Raw genomic sequence first — 20,983 nt, forward strand, 5'->3', positions numbered from 1 at the left:
TTCCACTGGGGAGACGTCCTGGAGGTGGCGAAGGTGAAGCCGGGCAGCAAAAAGCCACAGGAGTTCGGCTGCTTCTCCGGAACGGCACGGTACTGGCGACTTCTCGTCACCAGTACTCACGAAGGAGCTCAGCCGAACCTTGCAAACGTCGACTTCTTTGGCTCAAAGGGTAAGATCTCAACCTAATAATGCATGGTTCTAGATCACTTTAACAACATGAGAGGCACTAGTACTGTGACTATAAAGAATTTAGATTAGACCTTGCCTTTGGTACAGAAAAAGCCCAGTGGAGGAGAGTGATATAACCTTGCATGTATGTTCCATACAATACGGAACAAAGTGATTAAGCAAGTCTGCAACATCATATTAACGATAACTGTATAGCAATCAAACTTTGACTTGATGTTTATGAATGCCACTTTATATTTGTAAAGGTGAGTGGTTCGTCCAGCATCCACCGACTGCCATCGAGGCATCGGGTACACCAGTGGAAGAAGAAGGCGTCCTGTACGATGCCAACAAGACCCTGGTTGCCAGTACTAAAACCTACTGGAAAACCAATGACGCACCGGCCATCAAGGAATGGTACATCGTCTACGACTTCAGGATGGCGTTTACCATTAGCAAGATCAGCATCACCAACTTCGGGGACAAGTCGCACGACGTGAAGGCGTTCACGCTCCAGACGTCTGCCACAGCAGAGCCGTACGAGTGGACCGACGTCAAGACGTTCTCTGACGTGGTAGCGGAAAGCAAGGACGGCCAAGTGTTCGGGGACTTCACAGGAGAGGGCCGGTACTGGAGGCTGCTTGTCACCGAGACACACGGAGGTGCACAGCCCTACATTGTGCAGGTGAAGTTCTTCGGCTGGGCAGGTGAGTCAAACTATCAACTTACATGTGCACATCTCATCATTATCTGTCGATAGCGGTTATTATCTTAGTAAAGAAATTGCATTAGCTAATACCACAGGAAACAAGGGGGGGGAGTATACACTCATATGGATAATGATTTCAATTTTATTAGTGATTTCGGTGTATCTTTGTGAGTTTGTGAGGTTTTGAACCACCTGTGTGCACTGCATCTCGAAAGCGTATTCTAATGTTGAAGAATTAGTATATCCTGTATAGATCATTCAGAACATTAACATTGAATTGAAAACTTACCAATGCACTGCCTTCCGGTACCGTTGTATCTACAGATAAAGAAGACAGGTTCGTCCACGTGAGGTCAAGCCAGCTGACGAGCTTTGTGAAAGAAAACTGGACCTACAAAATGAAGATCGTGGAGCTGGAGACCAAGCTAGCAGTGTCAACTGAAGCAGGGGAAATCGCAGGTGGGTTTTGTACTTCTTAAACTTTACAATGTTTCTTTCAACGTTCATAGCACTATGAAAATAATCGCCGTATAAAAGGAAACTATGCAAACGTTTAATCTGATTAAAGGCCGTAATGACAATGGAGTATAACTTAGAAGTCTTAAATGCCTTCAATCTAGCGACTGGTTATAAGGATTCGACGAGGGACAGTCTGCAATATATTTGCTGCTTTGCAACATTTGTAGCATTGCACTGTACTTAGGGCAACGTACGATGGGATACGTTGATTTCTGACAAACTGCAAAACGCGCCATGTCTTTTGCATACTTCGTAAATTATCGGACTTTATTCATACAAAAAACATGAACAAACTGTTTCGAATTCATTCTGTAGCCTGTTTGCCGGCATCTTGGTACTTACTATCTGCAAATCGCGCACTCAGAACTAGCCCTAGCATTTCCTCCATCTTAAAAATGCAGTGGTGTACTGGTCTTCGCTCTTTTTGTTTGGTTCACTTTGGGGTAAACTGGACATTGTCTTGCCATTTGTGTCCCACATATCTCTCACCCGATCCCCCATGCATACTTTACCCCTTAATCTAGTAGTCCCTGAATACATACATACCTTGGTCCGGTTTTCCAGGGTAAGACTGCGGTCCCACAGTACATCAGGCTCCAAACTGCCAGTCAGAATAAGTCGCCAACTTCGTGTCCGGAGGGAGCAACAACATCCACTTTGGAGGATTATGAATCATTGTCATATAGAACGAAGATATATCGGCATAATATCTTTACATCAGGCTATAGCAGAAAAGACTGATGGAGACAAAATGAGTTTCTATATTCAAGAACTTTCGCATGTTATATTGGATATGGGTCTTTTGGATACCGGTGGATTATGGGGGATTTTCAAATGTTTTCAGAGAAAGAAACATTGTCAGTTACAGAGGAGAGAAAGAGAATCACGAGAAGTCAAATCACATGTTAACACAATGGTAGGGGTTTGGGTGTTGCAATTTAATTCCATTGTAATGGCTACAAAATTAACAAATGTTTTCTGATGGTGTTGGTTAATGATTGAATAGTATTGTCGTTGTGGATGCAATATTTATGGAAGGCTTTGCGAGTTTGAATAAAACATGGTTTCGGGCATGCTTGTCTGTCGTCCCTGTGTTCACAACGTTGTCTTTCTGTTACCAAAGCCACACTTTGTTCTGCAGGCCCAATTACACAGCTAAGTCCTGATAGACACAGACTCATACTTTCACCAAGGTGCCGGTAAACAGCCTATAAACGAAAAATCGCGAGCACAAATTGAGCTATACGGACGTCCCGTTGGAAAGCAAATAATGGCTTAAAATGTTGAGCTATATCTAGTAACATTTGTGTCTACAGAAACCACGAATCTAAAGGCTGACAATGAGACTGGAGAGAAAGAGAAAAAGGAAGATGCACGAGCGAAGGAAACCGAAAAGGACAAGGATACGAAGGAAGACGATAAGAAAGATGAAGCAGAGAAAGATGTAGTTGATGGAACTGAGAAGACCGAAGTCACTGTGAAAGAAGAGACTACGGTAGTTGAGGAAACCGAGAAGACCGAGGTTAGTATGAATAAGGAGACTACTGTAATGGAGGAAACCCAGGTTACAATGAAAGAGGAGAAATCTGTAGTCCAGGAAACTGAGAAGACCGAAGTTACTGAAAAAGAGGAGACTGCCGTAGTCGAGGAAAAGAAGACGACAGAGGTTGCTCAGAAAGAAGAGACATCTGTAGTCGAGGAAACCAAGACGACTGAGTTTGCTCAGAAAGAAGAAACTGCTGTTGTTGAAGAAACCAAGACGACTGAGGTTGCTCAGAAAGAAGAGACATCTGTGGTCGAGGAAACCAAGACGATTGAGGTTGCTCAGAAAGAGGAGACTGCTGTGGTCGAGGAAACCAAGACGACCGAGGTTGCTAAGAAAGAAGAGACATCTGTAGTCGAGGAAACCAAGACGACTGAGGTTGCTCAGAAAGAAGAGACATCTGTGGTCGAGGAAACCAAGACGACTGAGGTTGCTCAGAAAGAGGAGACTGCTGTGGCCGAGGAAACCAAGACGACGGAGGTTGCTCAGAAAGAAGAGACATCTGTAGTCGAGGAAACCAAGACGACTGAGGTTGCTCAAAAAGAAGAGACATCCGTGGTCGAGGAAACAAAAACAACTGAGGTTGCTCAGAAACAGGAGACTGCTGTGGTCGAGGAAACCAAGACAACTGAGGTTGCTCAGAAAGAAGAGACTGCTGTGGTCGAAGAAACCAAGACTACCGAAGTTGCCCAGAAAGAAGAGACATTTGTAGTTGAGGAAAGCAAGACAACTGAGGTTGCTCTGAAAGAAGAGACTGCTGTGGTGGAGGAAACCAAGGCGACTGAGGTTGCTCAAAAAGAAGAGACTGCTGTGGTCGAGGAAACCAAGACGACTGAGGTTGCTAAGAAAGAAGAGACTGCTGTGGTCGAGGAAACCAAAATGACTGAGGTTGCTCAGAAAGAAGAAACATCTGTGGTCGAGGAAACCAAGACGACTGAGGTTGCTCAAAAAGAAGAGACATCCGTGGTCGAGGAAACGGGGACGACTGAGGTTGCTCAAAAAGAAGAGAAATCTGTGTTGGAGGAAACCAAGACAACCGAGGTTGCTCATAAAGAAGAGACTGCTGTGGTCGAGGAAACCAAGACGACTGAGGTTGCTCAAAAAGAAGAGACTGCTGTGGTCGAGGAAACCAAGACGACTGAGGTTGCTAAGAAAGAAGAGACTGCTGTGGTCGAGGAAACCAAGACAACTGAGGTTGCTCAAAAAGAAGAGACTGCTGTGGTCGAGGAAACCAAGACAACTGAGGTTGCTCATAAAGAAGAGACATCTGTAGTTGAGGAAACCAAGACGACTGAGGTTGCTCAAAAAGAAGAGACTGCTGTGGTCGAGGAAACCAAGACGACTGAGGTTGCTCAAAAAGAAGAGACTGCTGTGGTCGAGGAAACCAAGACAACTGAGGTTGCTCAGAAAGAAGAGACTGCTGTGGTCGAGGAAACCAAGACGACTGAGGTTGCTCAAAAAGAAGAGACTGCTGTGGTCGAGGAAACCAAGACGACTGAGTTTGCTCAGAAAGAAGAGACTGCTGTGGTCGAGGAAACCAAGACTGAGGTTTCTCAGAAAGACGAGACATTTGTGGTTGAGGAAGCCAAGACTGAGGTGGCTCAGAAAGAAGAGACATCTGTGGTCGAGGAAACCAAGACGACTGAGGTTGCTCAAGAGAGAGTTGAAGCAAAGAAAGAAGAAACTGCTACTGAGGTATCAGTGACACAAGAAAAGACAGAAACCAAGGAGGAGACAACTGTAGTCCTAGAAGCTGCAAAGACTGAGGTTACAAAAGAAGAGAAAGTTGAAGCAAAGAAAGAAGAAACTGCAACCGAGGTATCAGTGCCACAAGGAAAGACAGAAACCAAGCAGGAGAAAACAGTAGTCGAAGAAGCTGCAAAATCTGAGGCTACGAAAGAAGAGAACGTTGAAGCCAAGAAAGAAGAAACTGCAACCGAGGTATCCGTGACGCAAGAAAAGACAGAAACCAAGGAGGAGACAACAGTAGTCGCAGAAGCAGTGAAGACTGAGGTAACAAAGGAAGAGACAGTGGAAGCAAAGAAAGAAGAAACTGCAATCAAGGTATCAGTGACGCAAGAAAAGACAGAAACCAAGGAAGAGACAGTGGTTGCAGAAATCGCGAAGACTGAGGTTACAAAAGAAGAGAAAGTTGAAGCAAAGAAAGAAGAAACTGCTACCGAGGTATCAGTGACGCAAGAAAAGACAGAAACCAAGGAGGAGACAGTAGTCGCAGAAGCAGCGAAGACTGAAGTTACAAAGGAAGAGACAGTGGAAGCAAAGAAAGAAGAAACTGCGACCGAGGTAACAGTGACGAAAGAAAAGACAGAAACCAAGGCAGAGACAGTAGTCGCAGAAGCAGCAAAGTCTGAAGTTACAAAGGAAGAGAAAATGCAAGCAAAGAAAGATGAAACTGTGACCGAGAGCAGTACGTCAGTTGACATTAAGGCCCAAGAATTGGACAAGGTAGCTGCGCATGCCGTGAGCAAAGAACAAGAGTTGACTAAAGCAGAGGTAGCTAAAGAGGAGTTATCCATCAAGAAGGAAGAATCGTCTGTACATGTGGAAACAATACAGAAAGCTATGGTTTTCAAATCCGAGCCGGTAAAACTTCAGTCAGAGATGAAAGCAAAGATGACAGCGATCACAACAACTATTTCTAAACAATCTGTATTTGCCAGCACCACTATTACAATCGTTGTGACAACCTCAAGTGTTCTCAGTGTCCAGACCTCCGTTACTCGGGCCAAGTTCTCATGCATAGAGACGGCGACTGAGGCTGGAGCCTGGTGTGCTAAAGTGAACGATGACAAACAGTTCCTTCTTATCGACCTGGAGTCAGCTCAGCTGGTCACCGGGATTGTCACACAGGGGAGGAACTCCAGTCCAGACTGGCCTGGGGGACCCACACAGCAGTGGGTAACGTCGTACAAAATCTCCTACGGTCTGGAGAATGGAGATGAGACGGAGTACAAGGATACCAAAGGCGAAGTTGTGGTAAGTAGATAGCGAAATAAAATAGGGAAATCATATCATAAGGAAAGTACAAAGTAAGAAACAACACATACATTTAAGTTCCTGATGAGTCGAACCAAAAAAAAAACACAGCGAAAGCAAAGGCTCGAATGAATCTTGATCCTTCATTATCTAGGTGAATGATTTACAAATGTACTTTGTGATGAGAAACTAAAGCTTTCTTATCGCATTTTCCTCACCAGATCTTCACAGGCAATGCTGACACCGATACACCGGTCACTCATTCTTTCAAGACCTTCAACGGCACCTTCACGGCACGATACGTCAAGATCCACATGGTCACCTGGCACGAGCACATCGCCATGCGGGCTGAAATGATCATCGAGAAAGCCAAGCAGACGTCTACAAGTACAAAGGAGAAGACATCAACGAGCGCATCCAGTGGGCTACTCGCAAAAGGATTCTCCTTCCTAACATCCAAAGTCAAGACCAAGCTTGTTACATTTACATTTGGAGAAACTGCAACAAAGGTGACCACCTCAAAACGCAAGAAAAAGAGCTCGCACAAGAAGAAGGCTACAACTTCAAAGGTCGAAACGTCCAAATTGCGTGTAACTTCTCATCACAGTTCAATGGCTAGCCTAAGTGGCATGTTTTAAATGGTTTTTGAGACAACAGATACGCCTTAGCTAATGTTAGAGATATCAAACTTTATTAATTATTGGTGAGTAGGACAGTCGGTCTATGCTTTTCCAAGTACATAGCAACACTATGAATGACAGTCACATTGTTAGCACATGCATTGGTCTAGTCAAAGCTATATATGGAAGTGGAACTGTCATAAATACTGCCTTGTTAAGTTGTTCTTTATGAAACAACAAACATAACGGGAAACAATAAGGAGAAATGGAACTTTTGATCATTGCTTTGTGTTATAGAGTAGGCATTTTAATATTTTGCCTGAACTTCGACAAAGGGAATGAAAGTATAATCATTGGGCTAGGAGAGAACGAACAGAAGTTTGGGATAATGTTAGGTGGAACCCGTGATTTGTTTGGTATGGTGAACAAGCTAAGATATCATCAAACGGTGTACAAGTAATATGCATTTATTACTAATGTGTATGGATGGGAGGTCCCAACATTATATTATGATGGTTTTTTCATGTACTTTCACAGTCTTTGCCGGGAATAAAAGCTCATCATCAGGAAGGGTGTTCGTTGACCTGAAAAGAAATATCTAGTACATGTAGTATCATCCACAAAATTCACATAAAACAACATCACCAAAACACACTGTTGCTATCAACTACCTGTAACACACATGTATCCCTCTACTCTAGTATAATACAATTGCCCATATCTTGTAGTCATCCATGATACCTATGGCGATCATTATTACCGTAAACGTTTGAAATCAATCATTGATGTATGTTCTATATACCAAAAAATGTAGTATTAAGTAGGAACAAAATTGATAAATCATTACAGATGACAGTTTGGGGTACAGACATTAGCATACTAATGATATTTCTTATGCCGCACACTTACCTCAGGCAATACTTACCACAACTGTCAGAGTAGTGTCTTTCTCGTCTAGTGGTGAGCCATCCCAAATACTTGGTCTTTTCTACCCCTACTGCAAACTTGTGGGAGGGTACTCTGAGGACACCCAGCAGCTACAGTAGAACTAGAAGTATCACCCTTGCACTGGCCACTGAAAACAATTAGGAAACTACTTAGTATATATGGTTATGGATATGATCTTCTAAGAAGAGTTGACCATAAATCCACCAAATTATTAACAATACGGGAAAAAATGGGTCATGGCAAGAGTTAAAATTTCATACACCTTATTTCAGCTTTCTGGGTAATCAAATTCAGAACTACTGATAAGGAAAACCACAGGGGGGGTCAACAAATGACCTTGGAAAAACAGTCACCGTTATGAGAGACCTACTAGTACATTTCATTTTGTAAGAAGAGATGGGGGTCTCACCTGGTAGCATGAAGGCAAGCACTGGGCTGAAGACAGTGGAAAGCTGCCAGGTGGCCGGCATCGTCGACGAATGTGACGGGCAAAGTTGATGATTCATCAAAAGTACATGAGGGGCCAAGAAAAGCTCCTTGGGCCTGGTGTGTGAAAGAAGCATCGTTGAACTTCAAAGGCTGCAACGGTAAACCGTTTGACCCCTTTAGATTTTAATACTGAATATTCTTATACTTTCTACTTAAAGTACAGTCACATCAACTTAAAGTACAATCACATGTTCACAAATGGTGGCATTCACAATGTAAAAATGGCGGTTAAAATTTGTCAGTATTCAACCTGGCGCTGTCAGTGACTCAGTCATCCATGGAACAGTCAGTCACAATTCAGTACAAAGTTGACAAAGTCGACTTCAGTATGTTCCGTACACATCTAGAAGCAATATAATGTTTTTTTTCTGACGATGGCAAGTCACCTTTATGGCCACAAAACGTCTAAAATGTTACCTTCATGACCTTGAACTGAGTTGTTGGCGCAGCACTTGTGCATCATGGAACACTGAACGCAGTGAAACGCAATGTAAAGAAATCATCTAAAACACACCAGTAAAGAAATAAAGTAAACGTAGATCCAAACCCAGAGATACTTTTTCAGGTTTAATTCATTGTTTAATATTCAGAGAATAAATTTGATTGATATGTTCATTTAAAGTTTTTTTTTACACGATCTACTGAACTAAACTGTGTCTCGTTTCGTTGCGTTTTGGTTCACTGATCCACTTCCTTTGCGTTTTTGTTCACTGATCCATTTCCGGGTCGGGGGTCACCGCACCGGTACCGCACAGTCACGGCTTTTCGTTTTGCTGTCAGACGTTTTTCACGACTTAGCTCAGAATTCCGACAGAAAAGCAGAGTTTGTTACGCCATGGCTGCCATAAAGTACCCAGAGGCAAGGAGAGACGAGTCGGCTATAGACGACTACCACGGCAACAAGGTATTGCATCTCTTGTTTTAGTCAGTTAGGGGGGAGGGGGGCGACATATGCGACAGAAACGTGGAAGTCGGGAACAATAACAGGAACTACTCTTGCTTGTACAAAACATTGTATACGTGTACACGGACTTAAAAGTATTGGTATCAGGGTAAAATGTACAGCAAAAATATACGACCACACTTTTTTCTTTTAGGTAAATATATAACGTTAATGGTACATGTAAATTATGTAACTTTATTCTAGTTTCACAAAATTTTAATACACGTTAAGTAATACATTCTAGTTGTACTAGGTGTGCAAAGGCTGCACTCAAAGTGTTACTACTTATTTGGAGCCAGCTGCCACTGCGCCACATGCCTTTCCCTGCAAAGTGGTCAGTTATATTGAGGGGCAGTTATACCAGATATACAAATACAGATGTTATAGTAGATGAATATATTATATAAGTTTTTGTATTTTCTGTGTGTTGCAGGTACCTGATCCCTACTCCTGGTTGGAGGACCCAGATGGAGAGGAGACCAAGGCTTTTGTGGAGGCTCAGAACAACATCACCCTCCCGTACCTGGAGAAATGTGCAGTCAGGAAACAGTTTCAGGCCAGGTAGTGAGACCATGGCATACCCATATAGCTCAATCTGTAGGGGTACTCTTTTTGTTCACAAAGTTCTCCACTTCTGGCGGTCAGCCATTCTGGTTTACGACCATGCACTCCATGCATATTGCTCAGCAAGTTGCACCTTCCATCTTTCCTTGTAGAGATGTGTGTGACAGTGTTCTATTTGCTGTGGATACATGCCAAAATCTCCATTTCTTTTTTTTTTTTTACCATAGACAAGAATTCAATCAAACCTTGCATAAGCTATTCAATGATGTTTCTGTGACTCTATCTCTGTGACAGGCTGAAGGAGATGTGGGACTATCCCAAGTATGGCTGTCCTTTCAAGAGGGGATCTCGCTACTTCTACTACTACAACACTGGACTCCAGAACCAGAGGTAAGGAGGGAGAGATTTGAGATACAATTTTTTGGTAGCAAAATCATAAATGCCTGGGTAGTGACATTTAGATTAGATGTGTGGGGTGCCCTTATATTGCAGGGTTGGTTTTACTACTATAGTATAGTTCTAAGAAGTTGTGATAGAAGAAAGAGTAGAGCAGTGTTGTTGTTCATTATATAACTTGTATTTCAGACTAACACATTCTTTTTGAAGCTGTATAGTAAAGCATAGTATTGCATGATATTGTTTAAAGTTTTATTGGTATATGAAGAACTTAGCATACATCTAAACCAACGATTGGTAAAGGAACCTTACTTATGGTTGCAATATGCTTCCAGTGTGCTGTATGTACAAGACTCCCTTGATGCTGAAGCCAAAGTCTTCCTGGATCCCAACAAGTTCTCAGAGGATGGTACCGTCAGTCTGCGCGGCTCTGCCTTCTCAGAGGATGGGGAGTACTTTGCATACGGGATCAGCAAGAGCGGCTCTGATTGGGTCACGATCAAGGTTTGTTTTTTTCATGTTTCAGGTAACCAGTAAACCACCTTTAGGGGTATTACACACCATTGACAAGGTCTGTAACCTAATAACTAAAGTAATACTATGCCATGTACAGTGGCGTCGTGTGGCGTAGTGGACAGAGCGTTTGGTGTACAACAAGGAGCCCCGGGTTCGATTCTGGGTCGGAGCACAGGGGCATGTCCGAACATGCGTCCCGATGTTGTGCCCTTGGGAAAGGCACTTTACACGTATCCCCCCTAAAATAGAGGGACAAGTCTCCAAAGGCAGTTGTCTTCAGCTGGCAGACGAGAGCAGCGCCAGGCGGGCTGGCGTAGTCAAGGCGGACCTTGAGCGTAAACCAAGTCATCCGGCAGGTCGCTGCAGGCATACCAACCGGAACCAGCACGTCTCCCTCGATATGGATCCGCTGGGGAATACGGATGTCCAAGTGTGTGGGTCTCATAATCGCAACCTGTTATCCACTTTAAACAAATCCACGCGAAGGCCACCGTGTCAACTGTAACCCTCACTCAGGTGTAGGGACTGACACAGTCATCCTACTCATAAAATCTGTATCTGTACATGAATCTGTATCTGTGCATGAATATGTATCTGTACATGAATCTGTATTTGATTGCAAATAAAGATATCGACTGATAAAGATTGCCATAGAATATAGAACTATGCCATGTGTTGGATTGAATTATTATATGAGTTTGTGTATATCCCTCATCACAGTCCAGACTTGAGTTAAACTCAGTCACATTTGGGAAACATTCACAGCATTGTGTAGCAATATTGCCCTCAAACAGGTGACAGTGCTAGGTGTGAACACTTGGATGTTAGATGAAAAGAGCTTTGATTTACCAACCTGATTAAACTATATATATATATAGCTACTTCAATCTGCCAATGTTTTCCAAGTATATGACAGTCTACAGTATTTGAGTACATGATTGACACTTTGTTTTTATGTTTTATATCCTGACAGTTCATGAAGGTGGCAGGAGCAGAACAGCTGCCTGACACACTGGAGTATGTCAAGTTCAGCTGCATGAGCTGGACTCACGACCACAAGGGCATGTTCTATAATGTAAGTCTGTACACACGCACGCACACACACACATACGCACACATGGACACACACACATGCACACACACAGTCACACAAACACAATGACATACACGTTCTATAATGTAAGTCAGTAAACACACACATGCACAGGCTATACACACATGGACACATTGGCCATTTTGTTATTAAGAACAAATAACTACCATTGAAAGAATATCATAAGATCTTTTAGATGATATTATTATAAGATCTTTTAAATACAACTCTTTAAATGAAATTATAGTTTGAATGAAACAGCTACAATGTTATTTATTAGTAAGAATCATTTCTGATTCTTTTTAAACAGAGGTTTCCAGAACCAGAGACCAAAGCTGATGGAACTGAGACTACAGCAAATCTTCATCAAAAGGTAGGTATTTAAGACAGTGCCCTAAATGTAACATTGTTGTAAGAGCAAAATAATGAAGCACACTCCATTCTCTTCTGTTGTAAGTTCGTAGAAAAATATTTTATGAATAGTGGCACATAGCTTTGTGTACTATAGAAAACAAAGAATGCCACGAAAAGGTAAGTATTGTTCATAATTCAATCACTGGACACATTGTCATATTTTCTTATTTACTATTTTCAGCTGTATTACCATGTGATCGGTACCGACCAATCAGAGGATGTGCTCTGTGGGGAGTTTCCAGACCACCCAAAATGGATGCCGTAAGTAGCGCTACTACTTTTATTTTGCTTTATAAATGTTGTATATGTAGAGAACTCAGATAATCTATTTGAATGTTTAAGCTGTATGATATTTATATTTGGATTAACTTATTTATACTGCTGCTGAGTGAAGCGAGGAAAGTCGTGTAAAGTGCCTTTCCTAAGGGCACAAGATCGGTGACATGAGTAGGATTCGAACCCAGGACCTCTTCTGTATGAGCACAAGAGGTCCTGGGTTCGAAATGAGGTGAAAATGAGTACCTAGTTTTGGCTATGGAGTGAAGGTCCCGCATTTGGGGAGAGCCACACCCACCACACCTTTTGAAAAAGAGTAGGGGCATGCTACTGTATAGAGTTGGTTATTCACTTCAATTCACCAACCTTAATGTACATTATTTTTGGCAGTGGCGCTGAAGTGTCGGATGACGGCAGGTACGTTATCCTGGCCATCAGGGAGGGGTGTGACCCCGTGAACCGGCTGTACTACTGCGACCTTCAGACCATGGACTACAAGGTCACAGGGATACTGCCATGGGTCAAGGTCGCAGACAACTTTGATGCAGAGTATGAGGTAAGGACATGGCATGCTTGGTATGAAATGGATCAAGAATTTTAAATAGGGACTGGTAAAAATGTAAGTTACTACTCAGTATCAAAAATGATGGTACAAATACTACTAATAGTGTCTGGAAGTTGGTGTTTGACTACAGATTACACGGAAGGAGGCCTGGCAAACCCTGATCACATATTAGCCAAATGGTGATTTAAATCATCAGCCTTATGAACTCCAGGAAGAATAGTGTGAAATTTATTTAACACTGATGGAGATTCCAACAACCAACATGTTGTCAGCTGCAATTCCTGTATCAGTCACTAGATGTCACTTTTGTATCATGGGTTAAGAATTTTATCACTTGTAACTTAAATGTTTCTTTCTCTGCTTGACAGTACATTGCAAATGAAGGAACTGTGTTCACCTTCAAGACTAATCTGAATGCCCCTCGCTACAAACTCATCAATATTGACTTCAGCAAACCGGAAATGGTGAGTCCTCTGTTTGCTTCTTCTTCTTTTTGCCTATATACTTACTGCTGAAGTTGAAGTACCAAGGACAGGGATAGCAATGTTAGTGTGAACATCATTCACATTCAGTACCAAGGACAGGGATAGCAGTGTTAGTGTGAACATCATTCAGTACCAAGGACACGGATGGCAATGTCAGTGTGAACATCATTCAGTACCAAGGACAGGGATAGCAATGTCAGTGTGAACATCATTCAGTACCAAGGACAGGGATAGCAGTGTTAGTGTGAACATCATTCAGTACCAAGGACAGGGATAGCAGTGTCAGTGTGAACATCATTCAGTACCAAGGACAGGGACAGCAATGTTAGGGTGAACATCATTCAGTAACAAGGACAGGGATAGCATTTTTTTTGTTAGTGTGAATATTATTCAGTACTAAAGAGAGTGATAGCAAAGTCAGTGTATATGCTAAGCAGAAATGACCTTTCTGACAGTTCCAATGCAAGTGTCTTTATGATATTGATGTAGAAATTTCCAACGCAATACAGGGTAGTCTTCTTAACATCACCAGACATATACATTTCTTTCCGCCCCTGGAGATGCCTGCATTTAAACACACCATTCTTGTCCTGCAGGAGCATTGGACAGACCTTGTGCCAGAGAGTGAGACTGATGTGATGGAGTGGACTGCCTGTGTTAATCAGGACAAGCTGGTTCTCTGTTATCTTCATGATGTTAAGGTACACTTCTAAGCTCACAGCACAAGTGATGTATTTCATCTTTCAAAATTAGCATGGGAAAAACACAATAAAAGTTTAGAGAATACTTCACAAGAATACCTAAAGGTGCTAGTTGACTTGAGATAGAAATGATAACATTGCAGTCTTCACTTGAATTATTCTCATTACTGACAGCATACAGCATAGAACAGCACCCTAGCATTTCTCCTAGCAATGGTCTTTATTCACAGCCACATGTTAAACAAGAGCCAACGTTTCTAGCGTTTTCAGTGCACAGTGACCAGTCATAATTGCCTGGTGAAGATAACAAAGTGTCATCATCAAAACAGGGGATCTTGTTAAACAACTGAACCTTGCAAACTAGTTTCTCTACTACATCACTGTTTCCCCCTACAGACAGAGTTGTATCTCCATGAGCTGAAGACAGGCCAGCGTGTCACCACCTTCCCCCTGGACATAGGCAGTGTGGTGGGGTACTCAGGCAGGAGAAAGGACTCAGAGATCTTCTACCAGTTCATGTCCTTCCTCACTCCTGGTGTTATCTACCACTGTGATCTCACTAAGGACAAACTGGAACCTACGGTAGGGCATAGGCAGTATTACCGCCCTTGTATGTAACACACCAGCTTTACAGGCATATTGCATGGCAGCAGCTGGTTATATTACAATTTACACTGAACATGAACATGATTCAGTACCAAGGACAGGGATGGTTAGCAGTGTTAGTGTGGAAATCGTTCAGTACCAAGGACAGGGATAGCAATAACTAACTTCTGTACATTTGACTGCAAATGTTGTTTAGTGAAGATGTCTCTACTAGTAGTAGTACTTAGTAGCAGTGTATTTCACTTTTATCTAGTACTTGAAGTTATGACAATTTAATGGAGAATCTAGACTGAACAGAACAAAACAGATCTTCTGGCAACAGAACAAAAGATTTTCAGCATAGTGTGTAAAAATTTAAACTGAATATAATCAACTTACTGATGAATCCTATGTCTGCCCTAAAATTTTGTAACGGTACTGTCTTCCACTATACAGGTCTTCCGTCAGATTAAGGTGAAAGACTTTGACCCGAGTGGCTTCCAGACTGACCAAGTGTTCTTCAACAGCAAGGATGGGACTAAGGTCCCCATGTTCATCGTGCACAAGAAAGTAAGTTGTGTGCGAGTCTCAGCTCATAACTTAATACAGCCTGGGTACAGTCTGGGCTGCAGTTGGCTTATAGTTTGGGTACACTTGCCATACTTTGGGGTACAATTTTATTGTGGTAAGATTTTTAAGCAGGCTGTACACGACAGAACAAGGATCTAAGGCAGCAGTTGCAAGACAACTTTTTGTACAACATATGCAAGACTATCTCCAGAATGCCTTTCCCTCAATAGATAGATGCTTACATTTCCAGGTTCACTGAATTATGATTTGAATTATAGGTAGGTGTAGGAAATTTTATGTTGCGTTCCTGATTACACTACAGTACGGTAATGTCTCTAGCAATCAGTTATGCCCCCCAGGTTTTTGCCTAAGAGTAGTTTATGTAACCATAAAAACAACCTTTTTTCCCTAGACCTTAGGAATGATATAACATAGGAATAGGCTCATGATATATTGTATGAATGTTTTGTTGCGGTCATGTGGCGTAACGGCAGAGGCGTAACCAAGATGTCCCGAGTTTGAGTCCTGACATGACACCGATCTTGTGCCCTGGGGAAAGGCACTTTACATGACTTTCCTCACTTAACTCAAGTAAAAATGAGTCTTGTCTGTCCTGTATTTGGTTCTATGTGTGGGACACCAACAACAGCAGCCTTTGTCCCACGTGTATTGTAGTGTTACAATTACAATAAATCAAATTAAATCAAATGAAATGTTTTGTTTATATTGCAGGATATCCCACTGGATGGCAGTCACCCAGTGCTGCTGTATGGGTACGGTGGGTTCAACATCTCCATCACTCCTGCCTTCAGTGTGTCCAGGATTGTCTTCATGCTGCATCTGGGCGGGATTCTGGCTGTACCAAACATCAGAGGAGGAGGGTAGGCATTTACAGCTTTCCTGTCTTACTGTTTACTGTCAAAAAGAAAGCTTGAGAGAGCATTTTGAGAGCTTTTAAAGGCTGTAATCTTTCAACTACCTTCCTCAACCACTCTTTTCTGCATTGTGCTCTGTCATTGTCACTTTGTTACATCCAGCATTTTTTTCAAAACTGTAGAAACTTTTACTCACTCACTCACTCTCACTCACTCACTCACTCACTCACTCACTCACTCACTCACTCACTCACTCACTCTCTCACTCACTCACTGGGTCGAGCTTCCCTCGATGCCAATGATAGCTCTCCATCTCTTCCTATCCTTCCTAAACAACAAAAAGCATAATATTATATTTTTATATGTGATTGTAATGTTCTATGTGTGGGGCACAACACCAGCAAAAGCTGCCTGTGCCTCACGTGCATTGCATCGTGACAATTTCAATAAAACAAATTAAAATCAAATCAAGCATATTTCTGGATCCTGAAACAGTGGTCTTTCTAGCTTTCATCAAGTGTTTTCTTTTTTTAACCCCTGTAGTGAATATGGAGAGATCTGGCACAAGGCTGGCACTAAGGAGAAGAAGCAGAATGTTTTTGATGACTTCCAGTGTGCAGCTGAGTACCTCATCAAGAACAAGTACACCTCAGCTTCCAAGTATGTGGTTAGAGTTGTTTGAAAAGGAAATTAGATAAGCAGTGTGGATGAATGTTGCTTACTGGTACACACCCCTAGTCAGCATGTTTGAATCCCAATGCCCATTGTTGTTTTAGGATTTAAAATGCTACATTGTCATGTAAGAACTTGTTTCTATTTTTATTCTTAATCTTTTACTTTATTGTGTCATGTATGTTTTTGGAAATGCCTAAGGTCTTTGCCATATTGCCATGTTTGTGTCATTTTACTTTTGAAGCTGTAGTTACTATTTTCTTAAAATGTAATTATAACTACTTGTCCTTTTCTAGCAGTATTCTACACACACACACACACCCCCCCATGCTGTTGTCTTAAGTACAAAATATATAATACATTGTCACAATGCTCTAGGATCACGATCAATGGAGGGTCCAATGGAGGGTTACTGGTGGGAGCCTGTGTAAACCAGAGACCTGATCTGTTTGGCTGTGCTGTGTCACAAGTGCCGTGAGTAAACCATGTACTAGATATTCCTGAACCGGACAAATATATTTGCTGACTTTCACGCTAACAAATGTTTAATATCTAATGGTATCTATAGGAAACAAGTAGAATAGAATGAGACTATAAACATGTGCTTCAAAAAGTCTCTACTGAATTAACTGATGTCTAGCCACTTTCTTACATGTATGTGTACTGAACTATATTGAAGCACTTTTTCTGTGTTTACATATATTTCTAGTGTGATGGACATGTTGAAGTTTCATAAGTTCACCATCGGCCATGCCTGGACTACAGACTTCGGCTGTTCAGATGACAAGGAGGGCTTTGACTACCTCATTAAGTAAGAAAACTCTTTCAAGTAGTAAAAAAAAGTAGTAAGTAAAGTAAATTAAAGCTGTGTAAGGTGGATGTATTCTTCTTGAAATTACTTTCTTCCTTGATTAATGTATTCTTCCCAGATAGACACATTATTATTGATTTATTTTTTTATTTATTAATCTTTAAAACATATGGGTAGTCCCTTCAGCCATTGAAGGGACTATTCATATTACTAAATTTTTAATCATAGCAAAGATGATACCTGCCTGTTATAATGAAAGTATACTGTAAAACATGTGTCATCATCAATCATCCTTGATAGAGGTAAAGTATGATGCTTTTTACCAGTAGCTATACTTATTCAAGCAATGCGGCTTGAATAATCTACTAAAATGGTAAAGATGTATCTGAGCAAGAAACTATATTGTGTTGATGTCACGCTTCAAACAAGCCCCACTGGTTCAGTCTACTGAGGAAGACCAGAGTGACTGCTGAGAGAACTTTTTGTCACTCACTCAGTCACTGTCCGGTTTATCGTCTGTTGTTACCCGTCTTCCAAGGGTTAGACGTGCTTGCACAATACATCTGGGGCTTGATGGCAGCACGCCACTTGTCTCTGTCCTGTGGGTTGATTTTATCTAAGTTCAGGTGGTGGAGGTCCTCCCGTACATTGTCGTACCATTTTCTTCTAGGGCGGCCACGGGGGTTTGGACCCTCCACATCCAGTGTGAGGATCCTCTTCGGCCATTTGTCCCTGTCCATATCATGTTTGCATATCATATGTGTTGGATCAAAAGTTTTAACTTTAAACAATCTCCATGTTTCCATAGATACTCCCCTCTACATAACATCAAGAAGCCGACAGACTCAGTGGTGCAGTACCCGGCTATCTTGCTGTTGACAGGTGACCATGATGATCGTGTGGTCCCTCTCCATTCCCTCAAGTTCATGGCTGAAATACAGCACACTCTGGGTAGCGACCCACAGCAGGTAAGGAAATGTCATTCTTCAGCATTCCTAGAAGTACAAGGTAAGGAGACTTCTGTATAGGCAAGGGAACTTTATATTGTAATTTATAATAGGATTCTCATATATACAAGTTCACAAAGAAATCGCTGCAGATAAGGGCTATTCCAGGTACAGGTAGCTTTCTACGAAAATCAATGGTGTGTGGTCAATAAGCCATTTCGCAGTTTTAAGTGTACATGCCTAATAAGGTGAAACCCCCTAACTTGTTTATTGTCAATTCTTGTCTACACCATGCTTGATACCATGCACACTTCAAACTGAGAACTGGCTTAAACATATGCTGTCTGGGATCCTTAGAACAAACTGATGTTTACAGCTGCACTTTGAAATCATGACTCTTTTAATTTATTTCTTTAGACCAACCCACTGTTCATCCGTGTGGACACCAAGTCTGGACACGGCTTCGGCAAACCAACAGCAAAAGTGGTAAATATACATTCTCTTCAACATTCTTGTTGTTGATTGCATATCATGATGCATTGGAATAAAAAGAATTGATGTGTTTTGTATTTTGCTGGCAAATGTAGTATGCGTGCTGTTGCAAACTTTGTTGGTGTTTTGTTTACGTTGAGGTAAAACAATTGATACACTGTTTGTTACCAGTTCAATTTGTTAACATTTTTTGCCTAGGCATTGTTTTTTTTTAATCAGTTGATTCTTTTTATGCAAGTCAAATACTCAGGTCTTGTTGCAAAGCTGACATGACTTTTTAGTTAATTGCATGCAATTAACTATTACAATTAGCATCATATTATTTTTAATATGATGTTATGTTTTCTAACGCATCATTTGCATACATTTATTTTGCACTTGCAAAATAAGCATTTGCATGTGCCATAACATAATAATGATGATGATAATCATCCAGAAAACACATGAATAAAAGTAACTTCAATACAAGACAGAGGTACATGCAATTTCAGGGTGTGACTGAACATGCAGGGCGTTTCAGCATGCAACAATTTCAATAATGGACCAAGTAGTGTATAGGCTTAACAATAGTATGTAATGTTTGAACCTCAATTGTGCAATCACTACTGGTTAATAGAATGTTTCTAGTCTGCATCCATACACTTGCTTATCAAAAGCATTGATGTTTAGAATGTATTTCACTGCTTCTTCTCACTCACTACTTCAAGAGAATTATGAAGCTGTCTTACCTGCGAATTCTGCCTGTGTGCTTTGGTGATCTTTGTTGCAACCATGCATTTAATGGGATCAAGAACTTGTGATTTTTTTTCTTGTTAAAGTTTGTATTTTTCTTGCAGATTGAAGAAACTTCGGATATCTACGCTTTTATCGCGGAAAACTTGAAGTTAGAATGGCGGGATAAGTGACTGATAATCCGCGGATTGTGTAATTCTAAGAAATACTCGGCTAACCTTTGAAGGCTGTTGTAACAAACAGCCTCTGGTCTTACAAATGTACTAAAAACCGTGTTAATGAATGCACAACTCTGCCAGATATTGGCTCTTCTTCCTAATGGTTTGTAAACTCTTTCTACTTCTCTGAAAGGGCACTAGACATGTGCCAATGCAAGGTGGCAATTTGCAATGTAATGTAATGTAGACTTCTGAGGGCTACTGCCCTTCCACTAAAACAAAGGGCTGAATTTTGCCACAGGAAAAACATAGATATGTAAGAACCACTTGGCCTGTGTCTCAAACGTGTATGAAGATACTTTGCTGTTCATCAGCCTAAACTCAACCATATGGACTACAGTAATTCTGATAGTTGTGCTGGAAGGAATTCCAAATGTTATATGAGATTTTTTTCTTCTTCCTACAAACATTGCATTGGTTAGATGGATATTACATGTGACTTTGGGGTCCAATATGAATCTGTTTGTGTGTTTTTGTCTGTGTTTTGTTTCTAAATATATTGAAGTTAGCATAAAGGTAACCCAGAAAAGATACAAAAGAAATCATGTGTGTGTGTGTGTGTGTGTGTCTGTCTGTCTGTCTGTGCCTTCCTACAGAATTTTACATACAATTTTCCATGTACATGTATAGTTCCTGCTTCTCAGAATCTCTTGTTAAGTAGAATTTGTATTCTTTGCTTGTAGTTCCATCATTCTGGAAAGTAGTATCTAATTGCTCTCCAGGTACTGAAAAGCCCATTGCCCTGTTGATCACAAAGCCCTTCATTTACTCACAAGTGCGCCCTTCTGTGTGTGGGAGGGTGATTACCAAGAGAGAGATAAGCCGATACTTGATTGGATGTAAAAATAGCCTCCCTGTTTCGTGTAGGAAGAGTCTTTGGAGAACACTTATTCTGTAGTGGGTGGCTCATCGGGTCAGGGTTGGTGTGTTTGATGGGTAGATGAGATACTCGAGTCATTAAGTAGAGATGAGTTATCTTCAGGCTGTATGTGTGTATGTTTTACATCAACTGATCTACAAGGTCTTATGCTTAACATGCTTTAATAATATAGGCACTTTATATTGCACATCCATTTATTGCGTCTTTCATCATTCACTGTTACAGTATGTACGTTTTGCATTTTATTATAAACTT

At 41.4% G+C, this 20,983-nt stretch overlaps 2 protein-coding genes across 2 annotated transcripts in view; both read left to right on the forward strand.

Moving 5' to 3' along the window:
* LOC109483025 overlaps positions 1–6,758 on the forward strand; it is a 43,431-nt gene extending 36,673 nt beyond the window's left edge. Inside the window, exons 53-57 of the mRNA XM_019785979.1 lie at positions 48–169; positions 435–875; positions 1,202–1,336; positions 2,713–5,936; positions 6,158–6,758. Of these exons, the coding sequence (XP_019641538.1) occupies positions 48–169; positions 435–875; positions 1,202–1,336; positions 2,713–5,936; positions 6,158–6,574 (4,339 nt within the window). The 3' untranslated portion in view covers positions 6,575–6,758. The remainder of the gene's footprint in view (positions 1–47; positions 170–434; positions 876–1,201; positions 1,337–2,712; positions 5,937–6,157) is intronic.
* A 1,980-nt stretch (positions 6,759–8,738) lies between these two features.
* On the forward strand, positions 8,739–20,254 carry LOC109483147 (prolyl endopeptidase-like). The gene is made up of 19 exons (XM_019786147.1): positions 8,739–8,897; positions 9,370–9,497; positions 9,795–9,890; positions 10,232–10,400; positions 11,386–11,487; positions 11,816–11,878; positions 12,101–12,180; positions 12,586–12,751; positions 13,129–13,224; positions 13,842–13,946; positions 14,343–14,528; positions 14,988–15,101; positions 15,834–15,982; positions 16,520–16,636; positions 17,027–17,122; positions 17,358–17,459; positions 18,268–18,427; positions 18,824–18,892; positions 19,735–20,254. The coding sequence occupies exons 1-19, from the start codon at positions 8,829–8,831 to the stop codon at positions 19,801–19,803; spliced, it is 2,136 nt and encodes a 711-aa protein (XP_019641706.1). The 5' UTR covers positions 8,739–8,828; the 3' UTR covers positions 19,804–20,254.
* Positions 20,255–20,983: the final 729 nt, after the last annotated feature.

This window comes from Branchiostoma belcheri, unplaced genomic scaffold, assembly GCF_001625305.1.
Source record: "Branchiostoma belcheri isolate BF01 breed outbred unplaced genomic scaffold, Haploidv18h27 scaffold62, whole genome shotgun sequence".
Classification (NCBI taxonomy): domain Eukaryota; kingdom Metazoa; phylum Chordata; class Leptocardii; order Amphioxiformes; family Branchiostomatidae; genus Branchiostoma; species Branchiostoma belcheri.